The sequence below is a fragment of the Nannobrachium achirus genome (assembly GCF_963921795.1).
Source record: "Nannobrachium achirus genome assembly, chromosome: 3".
Lineage (NCBI taxonomy): Eukaryota > Metazoa > Chordata > Actinopteri > Myctophiformes > Myctophidae > Nannobrachium > Nannobrachium achirus.
In genome coordinates, this window is record NC_137812.1 from 45,513,444 (window position 1) to 45,527,965 (window position 14,522).

At 42.1% G+C, this 14,522-nt stretch overlaps 1 protein-coding gene across 2 annotated transcripts in view; it reads left to right on the forward strand.

The window, feature by feature from the left end:
- The window catches only part of ecpas (Ecm29 proteasome adaptor and scaffold), a 33,771-nt gene that overhangs the window by 7,152 nt on the left and 12,097 nt on the right, over positions 1–14,522 (forward strand). Inside the window, exons 7-34 of one of the 2 annotated variants that reach the window (XM_080721667.1) lie at positions 824–963; positions 1,387–1,465; positions 1,578–1,697; positions 1,926–2,011; positions 2,131–2,206; positions 2,309–2,358; positions 2,456–2,522; positions 2,705–2,827; positions 3,008–3,111; positions 3,496–3,616; positions 3,892–3,972; positions 4,542–4,758; positions 5,028–5,119; positions 5,816–5,950; positions 6,100–6,244; positions 6,720–6,892; positions 7,048–7,149; positions 7,880–8,003; positions 9,053–9,204; positions 10,606–10,660; positions 10,782–10,896; positions 11,254–11,322; positions 11,582–11,699; positions 12,032–12,199; positions 13,077–13,156; positions 13,617–13,722; positions 13,933–13,980; positions 14,072–14,190. In XM_080721667.1, coding sequence (XP_080577793.1) covers positions 824–963; positions 1,387–1,465; positions 1,578–1,697; positions 1,926–2,011; positions 2,131–2,206; positions 2,309–2,358; positions 2,456–2,522; positions 2,705–2,827; positions 3,008–3,111; positions 3,496–3,616; positions 3,892–3,972; positions 4,542–4,758; positions 5,028–5,119; positions 5,816–5,950; positions 6,100–6,244; positions 6,720–6,892; positions 7,048–7,149; positions 7,880–8,003; positions 9,053–9,204; positions 10,606–10,660; positions 10,782–10,896; positions 11,254–11,322; positions 11,582–11,699; positions 12,032–12,199; positions 13,077–13,156; positions 13,617–13,722; positions 13,933–13,980; positions 14,072–14,190 — 3,065 coding nt within the window. The remainder of the gene's footprint in view (positions 1–823; positions 964–1,386; positions 1,466–1,577; positions 1,698–1,925; positions 2,012–2,130; positions 2,207–2,308; positions 2,359–2,455; positions 2,523–2,704; positions 2,828–3,007; positions 3,112–3,495; positions 3,617–3,891; positions 3,973–4,541; positions 4,759–5,027; positions 5,120–5,815; positions 5,951–6,099; positions 6,245–6,719; positions 6,893–7,047; positions 7,150–7,879; positions 8,004–9,052; positions 9,205–10,605; positions 10,661–10,781; positions 10,897–11,253; positions 11,323–11,581; positions 11,700–12,031; positions 12,200–13,076; positions 13,157–13,616; positions 13,723–13,932; positions 13,981–14,071; positions 14,191–14,522) is intronic. The other variant, XM_080721668.1, reaches the window with a different exon arrangement.

Below are 14,522 nucleotides of genomic sequence, written 5' to 3' on the forward strand. Positions count from 1 at the left end.
AGTTTCAAATTTGTACGTTTTTCCACGAAGTAAAGTCCTGCTTCATCAGACAAGGCCGTCACACAAAAGTAGTGAAAACAGCAGATCTACAAGCACACAACGCCTCGCACCGCGAGGCGTTGTGTGCTTGTAGATCGGCTGTTTTCACTAGTTTAAATCATTTTTAAAAATGATAGATACAAAATGAACGGTTTTGGACATACAAGGTTTTCACCCGACAACGACGATATACTGTATGGCTGTAAATAATGATTATTTTCATAATTGATTGTGTATTGATTGTGCGATTTGTTTTATTTGCTTAATCTATGCTTAATTTTTAGACCAGCGGTTTTCAACCCTTTTCATATCAAGGCCCATTATTTGTTCGGCATTTGACTGGGAATATTTTGTTATCATTGGATAAGATTTTGTCCACAATTCCAATGCTGTATTGATGTTGGCATAAGAGAGAAGAGCAAACGTTTATCAAAATAACAATTCTTCTACATTCTCTAATTGTGTAGACTTATTGTAAATTGAGTAATACAGATGGTTTAACAATAATTGAACTCGTAAAAGTGTGGTTTCATTTTACATTCTAAAGATCTACAAGGAACCATTTGGTTACCAACTCTTCGTCATTTAGCTGAGTACTGTACCACCTGTCACCCCCTGAAGGACCACTGGTTGAGAACCGCTGATTTAGACAGTAAAATCATGGTGACATTGTGTACAAATGTATTGTGCGCAAATGTAATCAATTGAAACCCTTATATTAGTATTTTGTACACTCATACCATGTAATTGTCTGTCTGTCTGTCTGTCTGTGTCATCATGTCAGTGTAAGTTAGGCATAGTGAAGTTCATTGAGGCAGAGCAGGTTCCGGAGGTGGAGACTGTGGTGCATTTAGTGGTTGCTTCCAGTGACACTCGACACAGCGTGGCCACTGCTGCGGATCTGGAGCTGAAGAGCAAACAGAGGTAGGAGGAGGAATCAACTTGTCTTTCCGGCCTCTCGTCGGCATATACTGTACATCTACAGTGTATATATATACAGTATTAATGAACAAAAAGATGTGATGGGTGAGAGAGCGTGCTGACACTGAGATAAATTCAATAATAAATCCTAAAATACATTTGCTTATGTAGGTTTTATCATAACGTCATGGGATCTGTGATGTGATCCTGGTTCAGTATTCTTTTTAGTCTAATAAATTGTGTCCAAGAGATTTCTATCACACTGGTTAAGGGATCAACAATCCTCAAGATAAGAATCATTATGGTTTGCTAAGGTGCACATTCTGCACAATGAATGTACCGTAGTTAGTTAAATTATGTCATAGTGTAAATGGATAAAGTTATGATGAAATCATGGCCAATGTACTATATCTATTTATTTTCTAGCCTCATTGATTGGAACAATCCTTCGATCATCAACAAGATGTACAAGGTCTACCTGGGAGATATTCCTCTAAAAACTAAGGTCTGTAACTCTTCTCATTGTTCTCAGCTCATTGTCACCGTATTCAAAGGTAACTTTCATGTGGTTTGAATATAGTTTTATAGAATGCACTATGTACGTGTGGATGTTCTAGGGGGCCACTGTGAAGCAAGAGCTGAAACATGAGCCAGTGAGCACCAGAGTCAAACTCAAGATCCTGCCACATCTTCTACGGTCACGTCTAGCAGCAGAATGCTTCCCTGCCAATATACAGGTTAGTGTGCGTGCATAGGCATGTGTGTGTGTGTGTGTGTGTGTGTGTGTGCGTGCGTGCGTGCGCATGTGCGTGCATAGGCATGTTTATGCTCACCTTGAGACAAAATTACGTTCCCCAAGGGAATTGAATGCTCTGAATGCTTCTGTAGTTTTGTGCATTTATTTTGTCTGCCTTATTACCTTTCTGCCATGTAAATTATAACCACTTTCCTTGGGTTCCTCTCAGGTTGTGTATGATGGTCTGTTTGGAGCCAACACCAACAACAAACTGTTGTCTCTCACTCTACAATTTGTGCATCACATCTGCATGGTGTAAGAAAAAGTTGTCTGTTCTCTGGAAATATCCTGGGGAATCTCCAGATTCTCCACAAAGTTACACGTAGTTATTCAATTCTAAATTGTAATATTTGGCAATTCCCTCTCTGTTTCAGATGTCCTGACACCAACAAACCTCTGGGCTTGATGCTGCTCAATGGTCTTACCAAGCTCATTAACGAATACAAGGAGGTAAAATCTGTCTGCCCGTTCCACAACACGTTTATATTTATATTAATTATATTTTTTCATAGTGTAACAGTTGATGTCGTAACTGTTGAAATAACTTTGCAGGATCCCAAGTTGCTGTGTGTTGCATACTCTGCTGTTGGGAAGCTATCAAGGTATCAGTGAAACACTAATTGTATTGTTCTTGAAATGGGTCAGCCTGGTGGGATGAGACTTGATGATTTGTGTCATTTTCTGCTCCCTCTCACTTAGCCGCATGCCCCAGCTGTTCACAAAGGATATAGCATTAGTCCAGCAATTCTTTGAGTCCATGTGCAAGGTGGGTTAAAGATGCATGTCATGAGAATCAGGTTTTCATCTTGGAACTGCAACACAATATAATCAGCACATTTAACCTAGTATATCACAACGCCCCCTTAGTATATGATCCTTTTTGTGTGTAATATTTGAGTAAGGTAAAGGGGATGTCTGACTTTGGTATTTCCTAATAAACGTCTCCAGGAGGAGTCGGACGTTCGTCTGGCCATTCAGGAAGCTCTGTCCATGATGGTAGGGGCATATGCCAACCTGCAGGGGGCACTGCTCACTCTGATGGAGGCCCTGGTGGCCGCATACATAGGGAAGGTAGGCAGACTTGAGATTTTTTAAATGGTACAAATAACTATCAAGTTAAGTCGAACGCTTTTGAATTGGAATTTATTGTGGATTATGTGAATTGCTTGTATTATTCTGTATATGTACTGTATATATTGTTTTGTATGTATATATTGTATGATGATAATGTGTCATTATATCTTTGGTCAGCCCGAAGTGCAGGTTCGTCAGGTGGCCATGAAGTTTGCTAGCACAGTGTTTGCACCTGATCATGTGAGCTCTAGATACCTGCTGCTTTTGGCTGCCGGAGACCCGTAAGTCCCAAACGTATTCTATACAGAAGAATAAACGAAATCCACCGTATTCATAATAATATCCGTAAAAATGTATAAATATATGATCACCAGGTAATTCGTGGTTGCCCGAGGCTATCTAACTGTGAGAGCATCACCATGTATTCCTGGGTGTTTTTTTTTACACCTACACATTTTATTTGGTAATAAAAACGTGTTACCTTTTATCACTCCCTCACCCAGGGCAAATAAAGGCTGGTTATGTGAAAAATACTATATTCTATATTATCTGGTCTGAAAAGTAATAGAGGTCAATGCAATTTTGGTTTATTTCATAATTCATAGGTCATAATTACATTAGTATTATGGTTAGTAGATGAGGAGTACTTGTGCTCTGCCTTGCAGGAGAGAGGAGGTGTCTGCGGAGGCCCAAAAGGTCCTGAGGGCTGTTAACACCAAGAGCACGGAGAAGGAAAAAAAACCAATGCCTTCCTTCACGGAGATGGTGGCGTACATCCAGGAGAAGGTTAGGAGCTTAAGCCTGAGTTATACTTTGTTGGAAACAGGTGATGTGCACAGAAAATAGGCCATCTACAAGCTCATACAGAGTTTGTAGATCTACTATTTTCAGTGCTAGACACCGGTGCGCAACCAAGTACAGTATAAATTGGGCATTAGCCTTTTTCCCTCTGTCCTTTAACATACTGTACTTTCAGCTATAGTAACACCCTGGTTAAGAGTTGTCTCCACCATTTCTTCAAAGATCTTCCCACATCTCTCTTTTGATCTTCTCATTATCAGGCAGTTCAGAGGATGAAAACGCCAGCCAAGTACATCGTTGGAACCTCCACACTTCCCTTCAACCCATCTGCATTTGGAGAGGTAAGAAGAAATGATTGATACATACAGCTCTATTATACTGCACAGAAACTAAGTACAGTAAGTAAGTATCCTTGCCCATAGGTCACAATGTATCAGTACTTACTGCCTATTTAGTGATGTCATCAAAATAACTGGCTGTTTTTGATGACTTCCCCATATCTCCATATTTATTCAACTTTCTGGCCCTTAGCGGTTCTGGCCCTTAAGACAATTTTGATATAAGATCGAACGGGCACTTACTGAGATACAGACAGACAGACAAACAGACAGAGACAGACACACACACTTGTGCATTTCTGGTTCTGGAAAGCCTCCGAATTCCCACTCAGCATAACACACCCTCAGGTCTCTGCACCACACGCCACATTTGAAGTAAATCGTCGAATGGTCCTCGAGTTTTGCGTGACACACACACACTCAGGTTTTGTGCATATTGATGTTGGTTAAATGTTCACATTCTCATGCCGCTTATCCGATTTTGCGAGAGTTTCTGTGTGAGAGTATCTAAATTTTATACATCCTATCATCTTTCCCTTGCTTCCCTTGCCTCTCACTGTGACTTGGCACAGATCTTGCTATACCTGAGGATGTGTCTAGCCTACAGTGCCGGCGCCACACCCATGTCAAAAAGCCTGGTAGACATGCAGGACGATGCACCCGCCATCGGCCGCTACGTCCACACACTGCTGACCTCTGAAAGCCAGTCCTCCGGGTCCAAGGGCAGCGAGTCCAACCCTGTACATGTCTACATTGACCTGCTGCAGCAGCTGCTGTCTGCCATAGGAGGTAAGGCAAAGTCATCTTTTATTCTGTTTATTTTATTGGTTATGTTTGGTGTACACTGGAGACGTAGCTGTACAAGAGTATCCATACAAGATGAAAATAGGGGTGTACTACAATGTAGGTGTACTACATTAAGTGCATGAAATGCATGTGGCATTATATACAGTATATATATATATACAATATACATTCATATGTAGCATGTTACAGTATATATACTGAAAAGAGCATTTTATTCTGTGAACTTATTTATGTCTATGTTCTTTCAACAGGAATCCCAGTTATGTACTGTCTTCTAGAGGTGGTGTCTGGCTGCCCAGAGAAGTTGGCTCCAAGATTTGTTGACAAAATTGACTGGATTAAAGTGAGTAGAACAAAAACAAAAGAATCTATTGATTACTCACCCCATCCTTGAATTCATGGATATTATTTCGTATTTTTATTTTGTTTTTGTCGCATTCCTAAGCCAATAATTTGATAAGGAACAGTGGTTCCATACTGTATGGATGCACAAAGAGCCTGCTTTGTTCCCTCTTCAAATTATTGGCTTAGGAATGCAACAGAAACAAAAAAATCACACCCAATGTGAAGTGAGCGGTGGTCGTGCTTGCATACCGTCTTCAGACTAGGATATACAGTAGGTCTAGGATGTAATTGGTGATGTAATACAGGCTACACACACACACACATTGCTATGGCAAAACGCTGAGGAAAAATCACACCCAATTACATCTAGGATGTAATTGGTGATGTAATACAGGCTACACACACACACACACACACACACATTGCTATGACAAAACACTGAGGAAAGGTGGCTGCTATGGCAAAACGCTGAGGAAAAGGTGGCTACAGACACACGTCCAGCCACTCTATGGAGCGGTTTACCACCGCTCAAAAAGATAGCCATGAATTCAAGTCTCCTTGGGTTGAGTAACTTTTCGGGAGAATCATCCACTTGTCAATGTAGTCAATTGCAAAACTATGAATATCAGTTCCGATAATCCTGTGGTTCTCAACATGGGTTATGGTTAATGCTGAATGTTCCTTACCTGGCCAGAGTCTGATGAACACCAACAAGGAGGACATGAGGGAGTTGGCAGCCCAACTGTATGCTGTGGTCGTCTCCACTATGTCTGGGAATGAGCTGAAGACTGCTGTGCACAACCTGGTCAAGATCACTAAAGACAACCATGTACGCATGCAATATCTCTGATTCTCTGTACAGATCTGATCACATCACAAACAGAAATGGCTTAGGGAAGCAATAAGCATTGTATTCATTGATATGTTTAACTGTATGCTAAAAATATTCATCTTTATGGGTTTGATTGAACCTTTTAGAGCCCCGAGACTCAGCATGGGGCCATCATGGCACTGGGCTACATGGTGGGCAGGTACATGAGTAAGAAGAAAGCTATAGATCTGCAAATGAATACCACGCCCCAGGAGGACGATGAGCTTGTCGCCATGGCCACCAAGACAATCGGTAATTACATGTAGGGCTGTCACAATTACTACATAATCGTCTAATCGCAATTATTTGACATAATCGTCATAATCGTTTCCAAGTTTTAAAAAAAGTCAAAAATAGTGGAAATAGCAGATCTACAAGCTCACAATGCGTTGTGAGCTTGTAGATTGGCTGTTATTTTTTAAGTATAGTTGTCAAATATGTCAGTAATTTCTTTGTATATTTAGGTTATGTGTCATATCTACCATGTGAATTAATCGTCATGTAAAATGTCATAATCGTGACAGCCCTAATTACATGATGATTTGTCATAAATACAAGCATCCCTGAATCTGAGGTAAATTTACTGCAGATATAATGAATCCTATTGATGGAGATTTCCATTATTTCAAATTGAATTTAGCTCATTTGAAATGCTCTATGTGGACCCAATACTAGAGCGAATGTAATTGTGTTTGTTTCAAGTCATAATGTGTGTGTCTGTCTCCAGGTTCCTTTCTGGATAGCAGTAGTGCATTACTGGCAGTAGCAGCATGTACAGCGCTGGGGGAAATTGGACGCAACGGGCCTCTATTGGTCCCCTCAGAGGGTGAGGGCTTCACCAAACTGGCCGTCGTAGACAACCTCTTGGCTCGCATCCCCTCTGGAAAGGAGAGCACCAAGGTAACCGTACAGGAAATGTGCTCTTTTATTCTAGATACTGTAAATATATTATATTTACTTTGTCATTTTTGACAAATAAAGAAGGGAAAAAAGTCGATGTATTGTTCCATTTATGTCATTATTCAAACATACTGATCGTGTCTGTATGTGTGCAGATGAAGGAGCGATCCATCCAGACATTGGGATACCTACCTGTGGGAGATGTTGACTTTCCACATCAAAAGAGGCTACTGCAGGGACTCATGGACTCTGTGGAGGTACAGTTTTCAACTCGTATGATAGACTGGACATCTGCACAGTACAACAATTTTGAAATCAGGTTGCATCAAGGATAATCTCATTAAAGAACCACTCATAATCTCATAAGATTCTCTTCTCTATAATATTAAAACATGCACACACAAGATAAAAAATAATGGTGCATTACACACTACAGGATTTAACAGTTGTGTTTTTGCCACATATCGACAAGCCTCAGCTGTCCAACGCCCCCATTACAGGATGTTTTCATAGACTTGGCCTCAATTCTTTATATGAATACTTTCTACATGGGGACTATCTTGTGTTTATTATATCCAGACATTGTTATTGCTTTATTTGGGGCGGCATAGCTCAGGGGTAGAGAAACCGTTATTAGAGCACGAAGGGTTCCCGAAGGGTTCCCAGTTCGAATCCGGGCTCCCCCTGAGTTAATGTCGAAGAGTCCTTGGGCAAGACTCTGAACCCCTAATTGCTCCCGGTGAGTAGGTTGGTGCCTTGCATGGTTTCCTCCGCCACCGGTGTATGAATGTGTGCGTGAATAGGTGAATGTAATGCACAATCTATGTAAAGCGCTTTGGATAAAAGCGCTATATAAATGCACCATTTACCATTTAGCAAATGCCCACAGCAAATGTGTTTGCCTCAATAGAGTGACAGTGTATCATTGATTTCATATCTAACAAACATACATAACTCCACACATCTCTACTTGCAACCCTCTCTCAGGCTAAGCAGGTTGAGCTGCAGTTTACAGTAGGAGAGGCCATCACCAGTGGTGCCATAGGAAGCCGCTCTGGAGCCGCCAGGGACCCGTGGACCTGCACTGAGGATCAGTATAGCCCACCACAAGGTAAAAACTGTCTCACACCAGCACTTAGAATATTGTACACACTGTAAATCAGCCTGTCCTCCAAGCCTGTCCTCCAAGTCTTTGTGTGATAGAAACTTTTTTCTCCTTTTTTATATTAACCACTTGAATCCTAGCGTCCATATCCTAAGAACTTTAGCCAAAAAAAGCAGATCTACAAGCTCACAACGCCTCGCAGCGCGAGGCGTTGTGAGTTTGTAGATCAGCTATTTTCGGCACGGGTTTGGTGTAGAGGGGAAAAGGAGCACACTAAGTACAGAGTTCAAGGTCAAGGTTATTAAGTATTGACAGTTCAAGTGGTTGAATATCTGAAAACACAAATTGACATGAATTCAAAATACACTGATGATTGTGCTGTCAAACGATGAAACTATATGGGATCTATGAAAAAGTTGTGGGGGCCCCTGCTTCATCTCTCTCAACTAAGGGGTCCTTGGCCTGAAAACGTTGAAGACTTCTGCATTAAATTCTGCCACATCAGCCCTGGTGAAAAGGGATAGTCTTTGTATTTAAAAACAAAACAAAGAACGCCACAGAGTTAAAGGGGCACTCCACCACTTTTCAACCTATCTTCATATAATAGGTCCTCACTAATGTTCATGATAAAATATCAAAAAAAAAAATCTACTCAGTTTCGGTCTCATAGGAGAGCTGAGGGTGGGTCAAATCCTACTACCGGTGACATCATCAATGGGAAATGCAAGCTAATAGAAACGGCAGGCTTTCTATTCCTGAAGAAGTTGCAATGTTAAAGTGGAAGCCATTGTTCTCGTGATAATAAAAATCTAAATATTTTTTTTCAAAAATATTATTACTTTTTTTTTGTCAAACGATGATGTCACCGGTAGTAGGATTTGACAGCGCTCCTATGAGACCTAGACTTAATAGAAACAAATTGTGCTATTTTATTATGAACATTAGTGAGGACCTATTATATGAAGACAGGTTGAAAAGTGGTGAACTACTCCTTTAAGTAATTAGCAGCTGAACAGGGTCTGTTGTTTCAGGAACACTCTTTCTCTTCTGTGCAGTGTCAGATGTGAAGAACAATGATGTGGTGCCGTGGGTCCTCAACTCCATTCTGTCAACGTACATACCCAGCCAGAACCCACATGTCCGACAAGCAGCCTGCATCTGGCTGCTCTCTCTGGTCAGGAAGCTGAGCCATCACAAGCAGATCAAGGTACCCAGCTCAGAGGTTATAACCACATGAACCCTGCTATCCCTAGGGATGGAACCATATTCGTTATTATCGTGATTAAAAAACACTCACAATAATCGTATCGTAGAGATTGTATTTTATCGTGACATTATCCTCCGTCATGCACTGGGATCAATTCAACTTTTATGTTGCCAAGCTGCATATCGGGTACCATTTAAACCCTTTCCAGGTAAAACGGACCTGGAAATAACGTACTTGATACAGTCACAGATGGGGGAGTGGTGACGTTCTGTCTATCCAGGCAATAAATATATGCAACCACACTACCACACTTGCAATTTCCAATCGCATCTTTTCTAGTTAGTGTGGTTGCCCAACAGGGCAACACACTGTAGTCCTGGGGAAACTTTATTTGTTCTTCTAGATAAACTTTATTTGTGAATGGGTTCTTACATTGAATCAGATGCAATTGGAAATTGGTGGAAAAACATTTGGGAGCAGTGCTAGCTCGAGTATTGGTCAGCTTCAGGAGGCACGGTGGCGGTGTGGTTAGTGCTTCGCCTCACAGCTAGAAGGTCCTGGGTTCGATTCCCGCCGGGGGACGCTGTGGGCGCTGGCGGCGTGTTCCTCCTCTGCGTCATCAGCGCCCACACCCTAGGTGGGGTTGGCGATAGGGCCTTTCTGTGTGGAGTTTGCATGTTCTCCCCGTGTCTCCTAGGGTTGATACCCTCACAAAAACATGCACGTAATCCTGGTCTCAATAATGCCTCCCCCTGGCCAGCCGGGGCGCCTGATGGAGGGGAAAGGAACTGGTTGGAATAACGTGTTCCTTCCACGCGCTACGTCCAAACCAGGGAAATCTCCACTGTCAGGTGAAAAGAAGCAACTTGGACTCCTCATGCATAGAAGGAAGCATGAGGTCAGTCCGTTGTCTCCCTTGGCGCGGCAGAGGGAGAGCAGAGCCCAGGATTACATAGGCAATTAGCACTGGGTGAAAAAATGGGTTACAAAATTGTGGGATAAAAATTATAGAAAAAAAAAAAAAAAAGAGTATTGGTCAGCTTCACATGACTGTTGGCTTGCTGCAGCATATATTCACGTCGGCAAACACACTTGCAATTTCCTATTGCATCTTTCTAGTTAGTGTGGTTGCAACACAAAACCAACAGGGCAACACATTATAATGTCCTAGGGAACCGTTTATAGACCTCTAGGGTACCCTTTTACCTTTTCCGCTGCCATTGGAAATGGCAGGGATAGGGAATCAATAGGGAATCAATGGGAGTGGGAATCAATAGGGAATCAATTGGTCGAGTTTCATCATGACAGTTAGCTTGCTGTAGAATATAGTCAGCAACTGTCGGCAACCACACTCTGGTCCTTTTATTCATCATGCTTTATGCACTCTTTCCTGTCTTCCAGTCCAACCTGAAGGAGATTCAGACAGCGTTCATCTCCACTCTCTCAGACCCTGATGGTAAGATTGATGATCCAATCTGAAATCCACAATCGACTATATTTCTGCCATTGTTGGCATTGGTGAAATGCATAGAACAAAACAAACTTTGAAGCGCCTTCTTTCTGGCCCTCTGCTTCAGAATTGAGTCAGGATGTGGCGTCTAAAGGTCTGGGCCTGGTCTACGAGATGGGAGGAGAAGGGGACCAGCAGGAACTGGTGTCCACCCTGGTGGAAACACTCATGACTGGCAAGAGGTGATGGAGAGGACAGAAGAGTGTGGCTATTTGTTGTAGCAACTCTAATGCAGCAAAAGATTACTTGTCAAACTTTGTGTCAAATGTCAAACTTTGTAACAAATATTGGTCAAAGGAAATGCACATTGACTGTGGGTGCTGGTCTAAAAAGGTGTAACTTTAAAGAGGTAGAGCATGCACACCAAACGGTAAAAGAATCATTTGGTAAAAAGTTGACAATGTTTCGATCCACTGTGGATCTTCTTCAGGTCAGGACCAGCATCGAACCCAAAATCTGTCCGGCTCTAATTTCCAGTCGCAACTCCAAAGGGGGATGAGGAATGATGTGATGTCAAATGTTGGTTTCTTTCCAAACAGAGTGAAGCATGCCGTATCAGGCGACACAGAGGTGTTCCAAGGGGAGGCTTTGGGGAAAGCACCAGACGGGTCAGTCATTTCCCACCAGAATTCATTTCTTACCATTCCATATAATGTGAATAACACATTTATGTACACCAAGAAAGTTTGAATAAGAATCCAGTCATTAAATTGACCTTATTCATCTCATATCATACTTGCATATTTGGTAACAGTAGAGAAAACTGGCTACCTGGTCAATATGTTCAATGGGTGATTTTTATGTACATCTCATGAGGCTGTAGTTGATCGCCATTTTATTATTATTTTTTCTCATGGTTCATGGCAGACAAGGCTTGTCCACATACAAGGAGCTTTGCTCATTGGCCAGCGACCTCAACCAACCAGATCTGGTCTACAAGTTCATGAACTTGGCCAATCACCATGCCATGTGGAACTCCCGCAAGGTACTGCTTTTCATCATGTGAATATCAGAATGAGGTGCTCAATCACTAGTGTGCTTGTTTCAATATAAACACGGAAACAAAAAAAGGAAAGGTAGTGCTTTTAACACTAGTACTTTTTCAACAATTTCAACTTCTGTCAGGCCTATAGGAATGAAGTAGATTTTCAAGTGCTCATTTAGATTTGACGTACACATTATGACATATTTCATTCAAAATAGGCCCACATAATTTAGACTTTATGGGATGTGGATTTTAGTTTTTGTTACTAATACTGGCTGTACTTATAACTGTTCATTCAACATGACTCACCTGCTGTCCTCTGTGTTTTACAGGGAGCAGCGTTTGGGTTCCACATCATAGCTGCGAAAGCTGGAGAACAGCTGACTCCCTTCCTTCCCCAGCTGATCCCCCGACTCTATCGCTACCAGTTTGACCCAAACCTTGCCATCCGCCAGGCCATGACCAGCATCTGGGACGCACTGGTCAAGGACAAAACCCTGGTAGGAGCTGATGAAGATATAGTACACGCACAATACACACACACTCAGTGCTTCTCAAACCTTTTTCATTTCAAGGACGCCCACAACTCTGAGAGAGTGCAAATGGAACCAAATGGACCTGTGGGAAACGGGGTCCAAGGGTCCATTTGGCTAATAGCCCCTTTTCGACTGCAGCTTTAGCACCACACCACACCACACTACACTACACCACACCACACCACATAAAAATATCTACATTTTCCATTACACAAAAGTACCCCTATCGGTAAGAAACAAATTGACCCTTTTAACTGTGATTATAATACAATATAAATTTGTATTACAACTATCCTAACTTATAATACACTATAATGGATTATAACTGTGATTATAATACACTTTAAAGTATTAATGTATTACTATGATAATTATAATTCACTATAATAGATTGTAATAGTGGTCACAACTAAATAGAACCTATTATCATGTATTACAACTATATCCTGGTGGTCTAAATGAAAAGTCAGTGAGTGATCAGTCATTATGAAGTGTTTGGCCCCGTTTGGCCTAGCTCAGACCTACTCTAGAGTGGATACTTTTTAGTACCACGTTTAGTACCACCTTCACACCACTCTACCCAGGTCCTTGTAGTGGAAAACCTGGCACAAGTGGGCGGTGTGGTGTGGAGTGGTGTGGTGTCGGGCCTGTGGAAAAGGGGCTTTTGTTACCCTCACAGAGTTACAGACCTATAAGGGTGGATTTAGAACACTCTCCTGGACCCTGCTTGGAGAACCACTGCGCGCGCTCATTGACAAAACAGTGTTCCCTTACATAATAACATTCCTGCACATGGTCTTGATGTACTCTGAATAAAGTTTGTGCTGACGACGTGTTTCAGGTGGATAGGTACCTGAAGGAGATTCTGCAGGACGTCCTCTCTAACCTGACCAGTAACACCTGGAGAGTACGAGAATCCAGGTGCAGTTTTATAATCCATTCCCAACACACTCGAGGACACAAAAAGTCTTTGCCAAAGCATTCTCCTGAATGCAGGACAAAACAATTTAACTCTGCATATAGTAATACCATTGTGTTGTAAGCATATATACAGTATATATTTATTTTTTTTGGAGCGGTGAAAGCGCTCCCAATAGACAGGTATGTCCGTGGGTATGTGGGTGGCTGGGTGGCTGGCTGGGTGGCTGGCTGGGAGGGTGGCTGGCTGGCCATGTCCGTAGCCTGGCAATACCTTGAGTGGCCACACACAACACACTAGTTAAAGGAGGGGCGCTGTTTTGTGCAGGCCAGGCACACTCACCACTCACTCACAGGCACAGTTTACTCACTCACTCACTCACTCACATAGGGTACAGCTGCTCAAATTCACCGCTCCACTTCGAACCGAGGTTTGATTTTTTTTGACAATTGTCACACCCAGCTGCTTGGCCCTGAACGACCTGATCCGTGGCCGTCAGGCTGATGACATCATTGACCACTTGGCAGAGATGTGGGAGACCCTGTTCAGAGTACTGGATGACATCAAGGTCCGTATTCCCTGCACATAGATGTTACTACTCAGAGAAAATTGAGCCATACATTAACCACTTAAACCCCAGCATCCATATTCTGGGGGAATATTAGAGATTTGGTGTTGACAGAAAATAGTACATTTAACAGATAAAAAATTGATATAACATATTATATATGATATTACATGTATCATATACTGACCATGTTGTGTGGCTGTGTTTCAGGAGTCTGTGAGGAAGGCTGCAGACATAACACTGAAAACACTCAGTAAGGTAAGACAATGTTTGTATTTACGTGTGTCTATAGTAAGACTTAGGTGGCTAATCAGATACAAATGTAATACTCTCTCTTTGTCTGTAACAGGTGTGTACTCGCATGTGTGAATCCACGGGCGCTGCAGCCCAGAGGACTGTAGCAGTAATGTTGCCAACTCTGCTGGACAAAGGCATTGTCAGCAACGTTCCGGAGGTCCGCGCACTCAGGTATAGCCTCCACTTCCATTTCTGTTGGTTTCTGTCATATCGCTTCATAGCCATCTCTCTCCATCTTCCTCCCTGTTTTCTGGAACCTCTCTCTCTCTGGCTCACTTTGTGTTGCATTTATGATGCTATGATTTTCCTTTCTAGGAAGTTTCAAATGCAGTGACCTACCCTACCAGTCAAAACACATAGCAGACATTCAATGTGTGTGAGAAGTTGTGTCCAAACTTTTGACTGGTAGGGTAAGTACACTAGGAATTGTTTGGACTTGATGCTGTTCATTTCTATGTTGTTCTAAATGCCGTATCATGCATTGTTAGGGCTGTCACAATTAT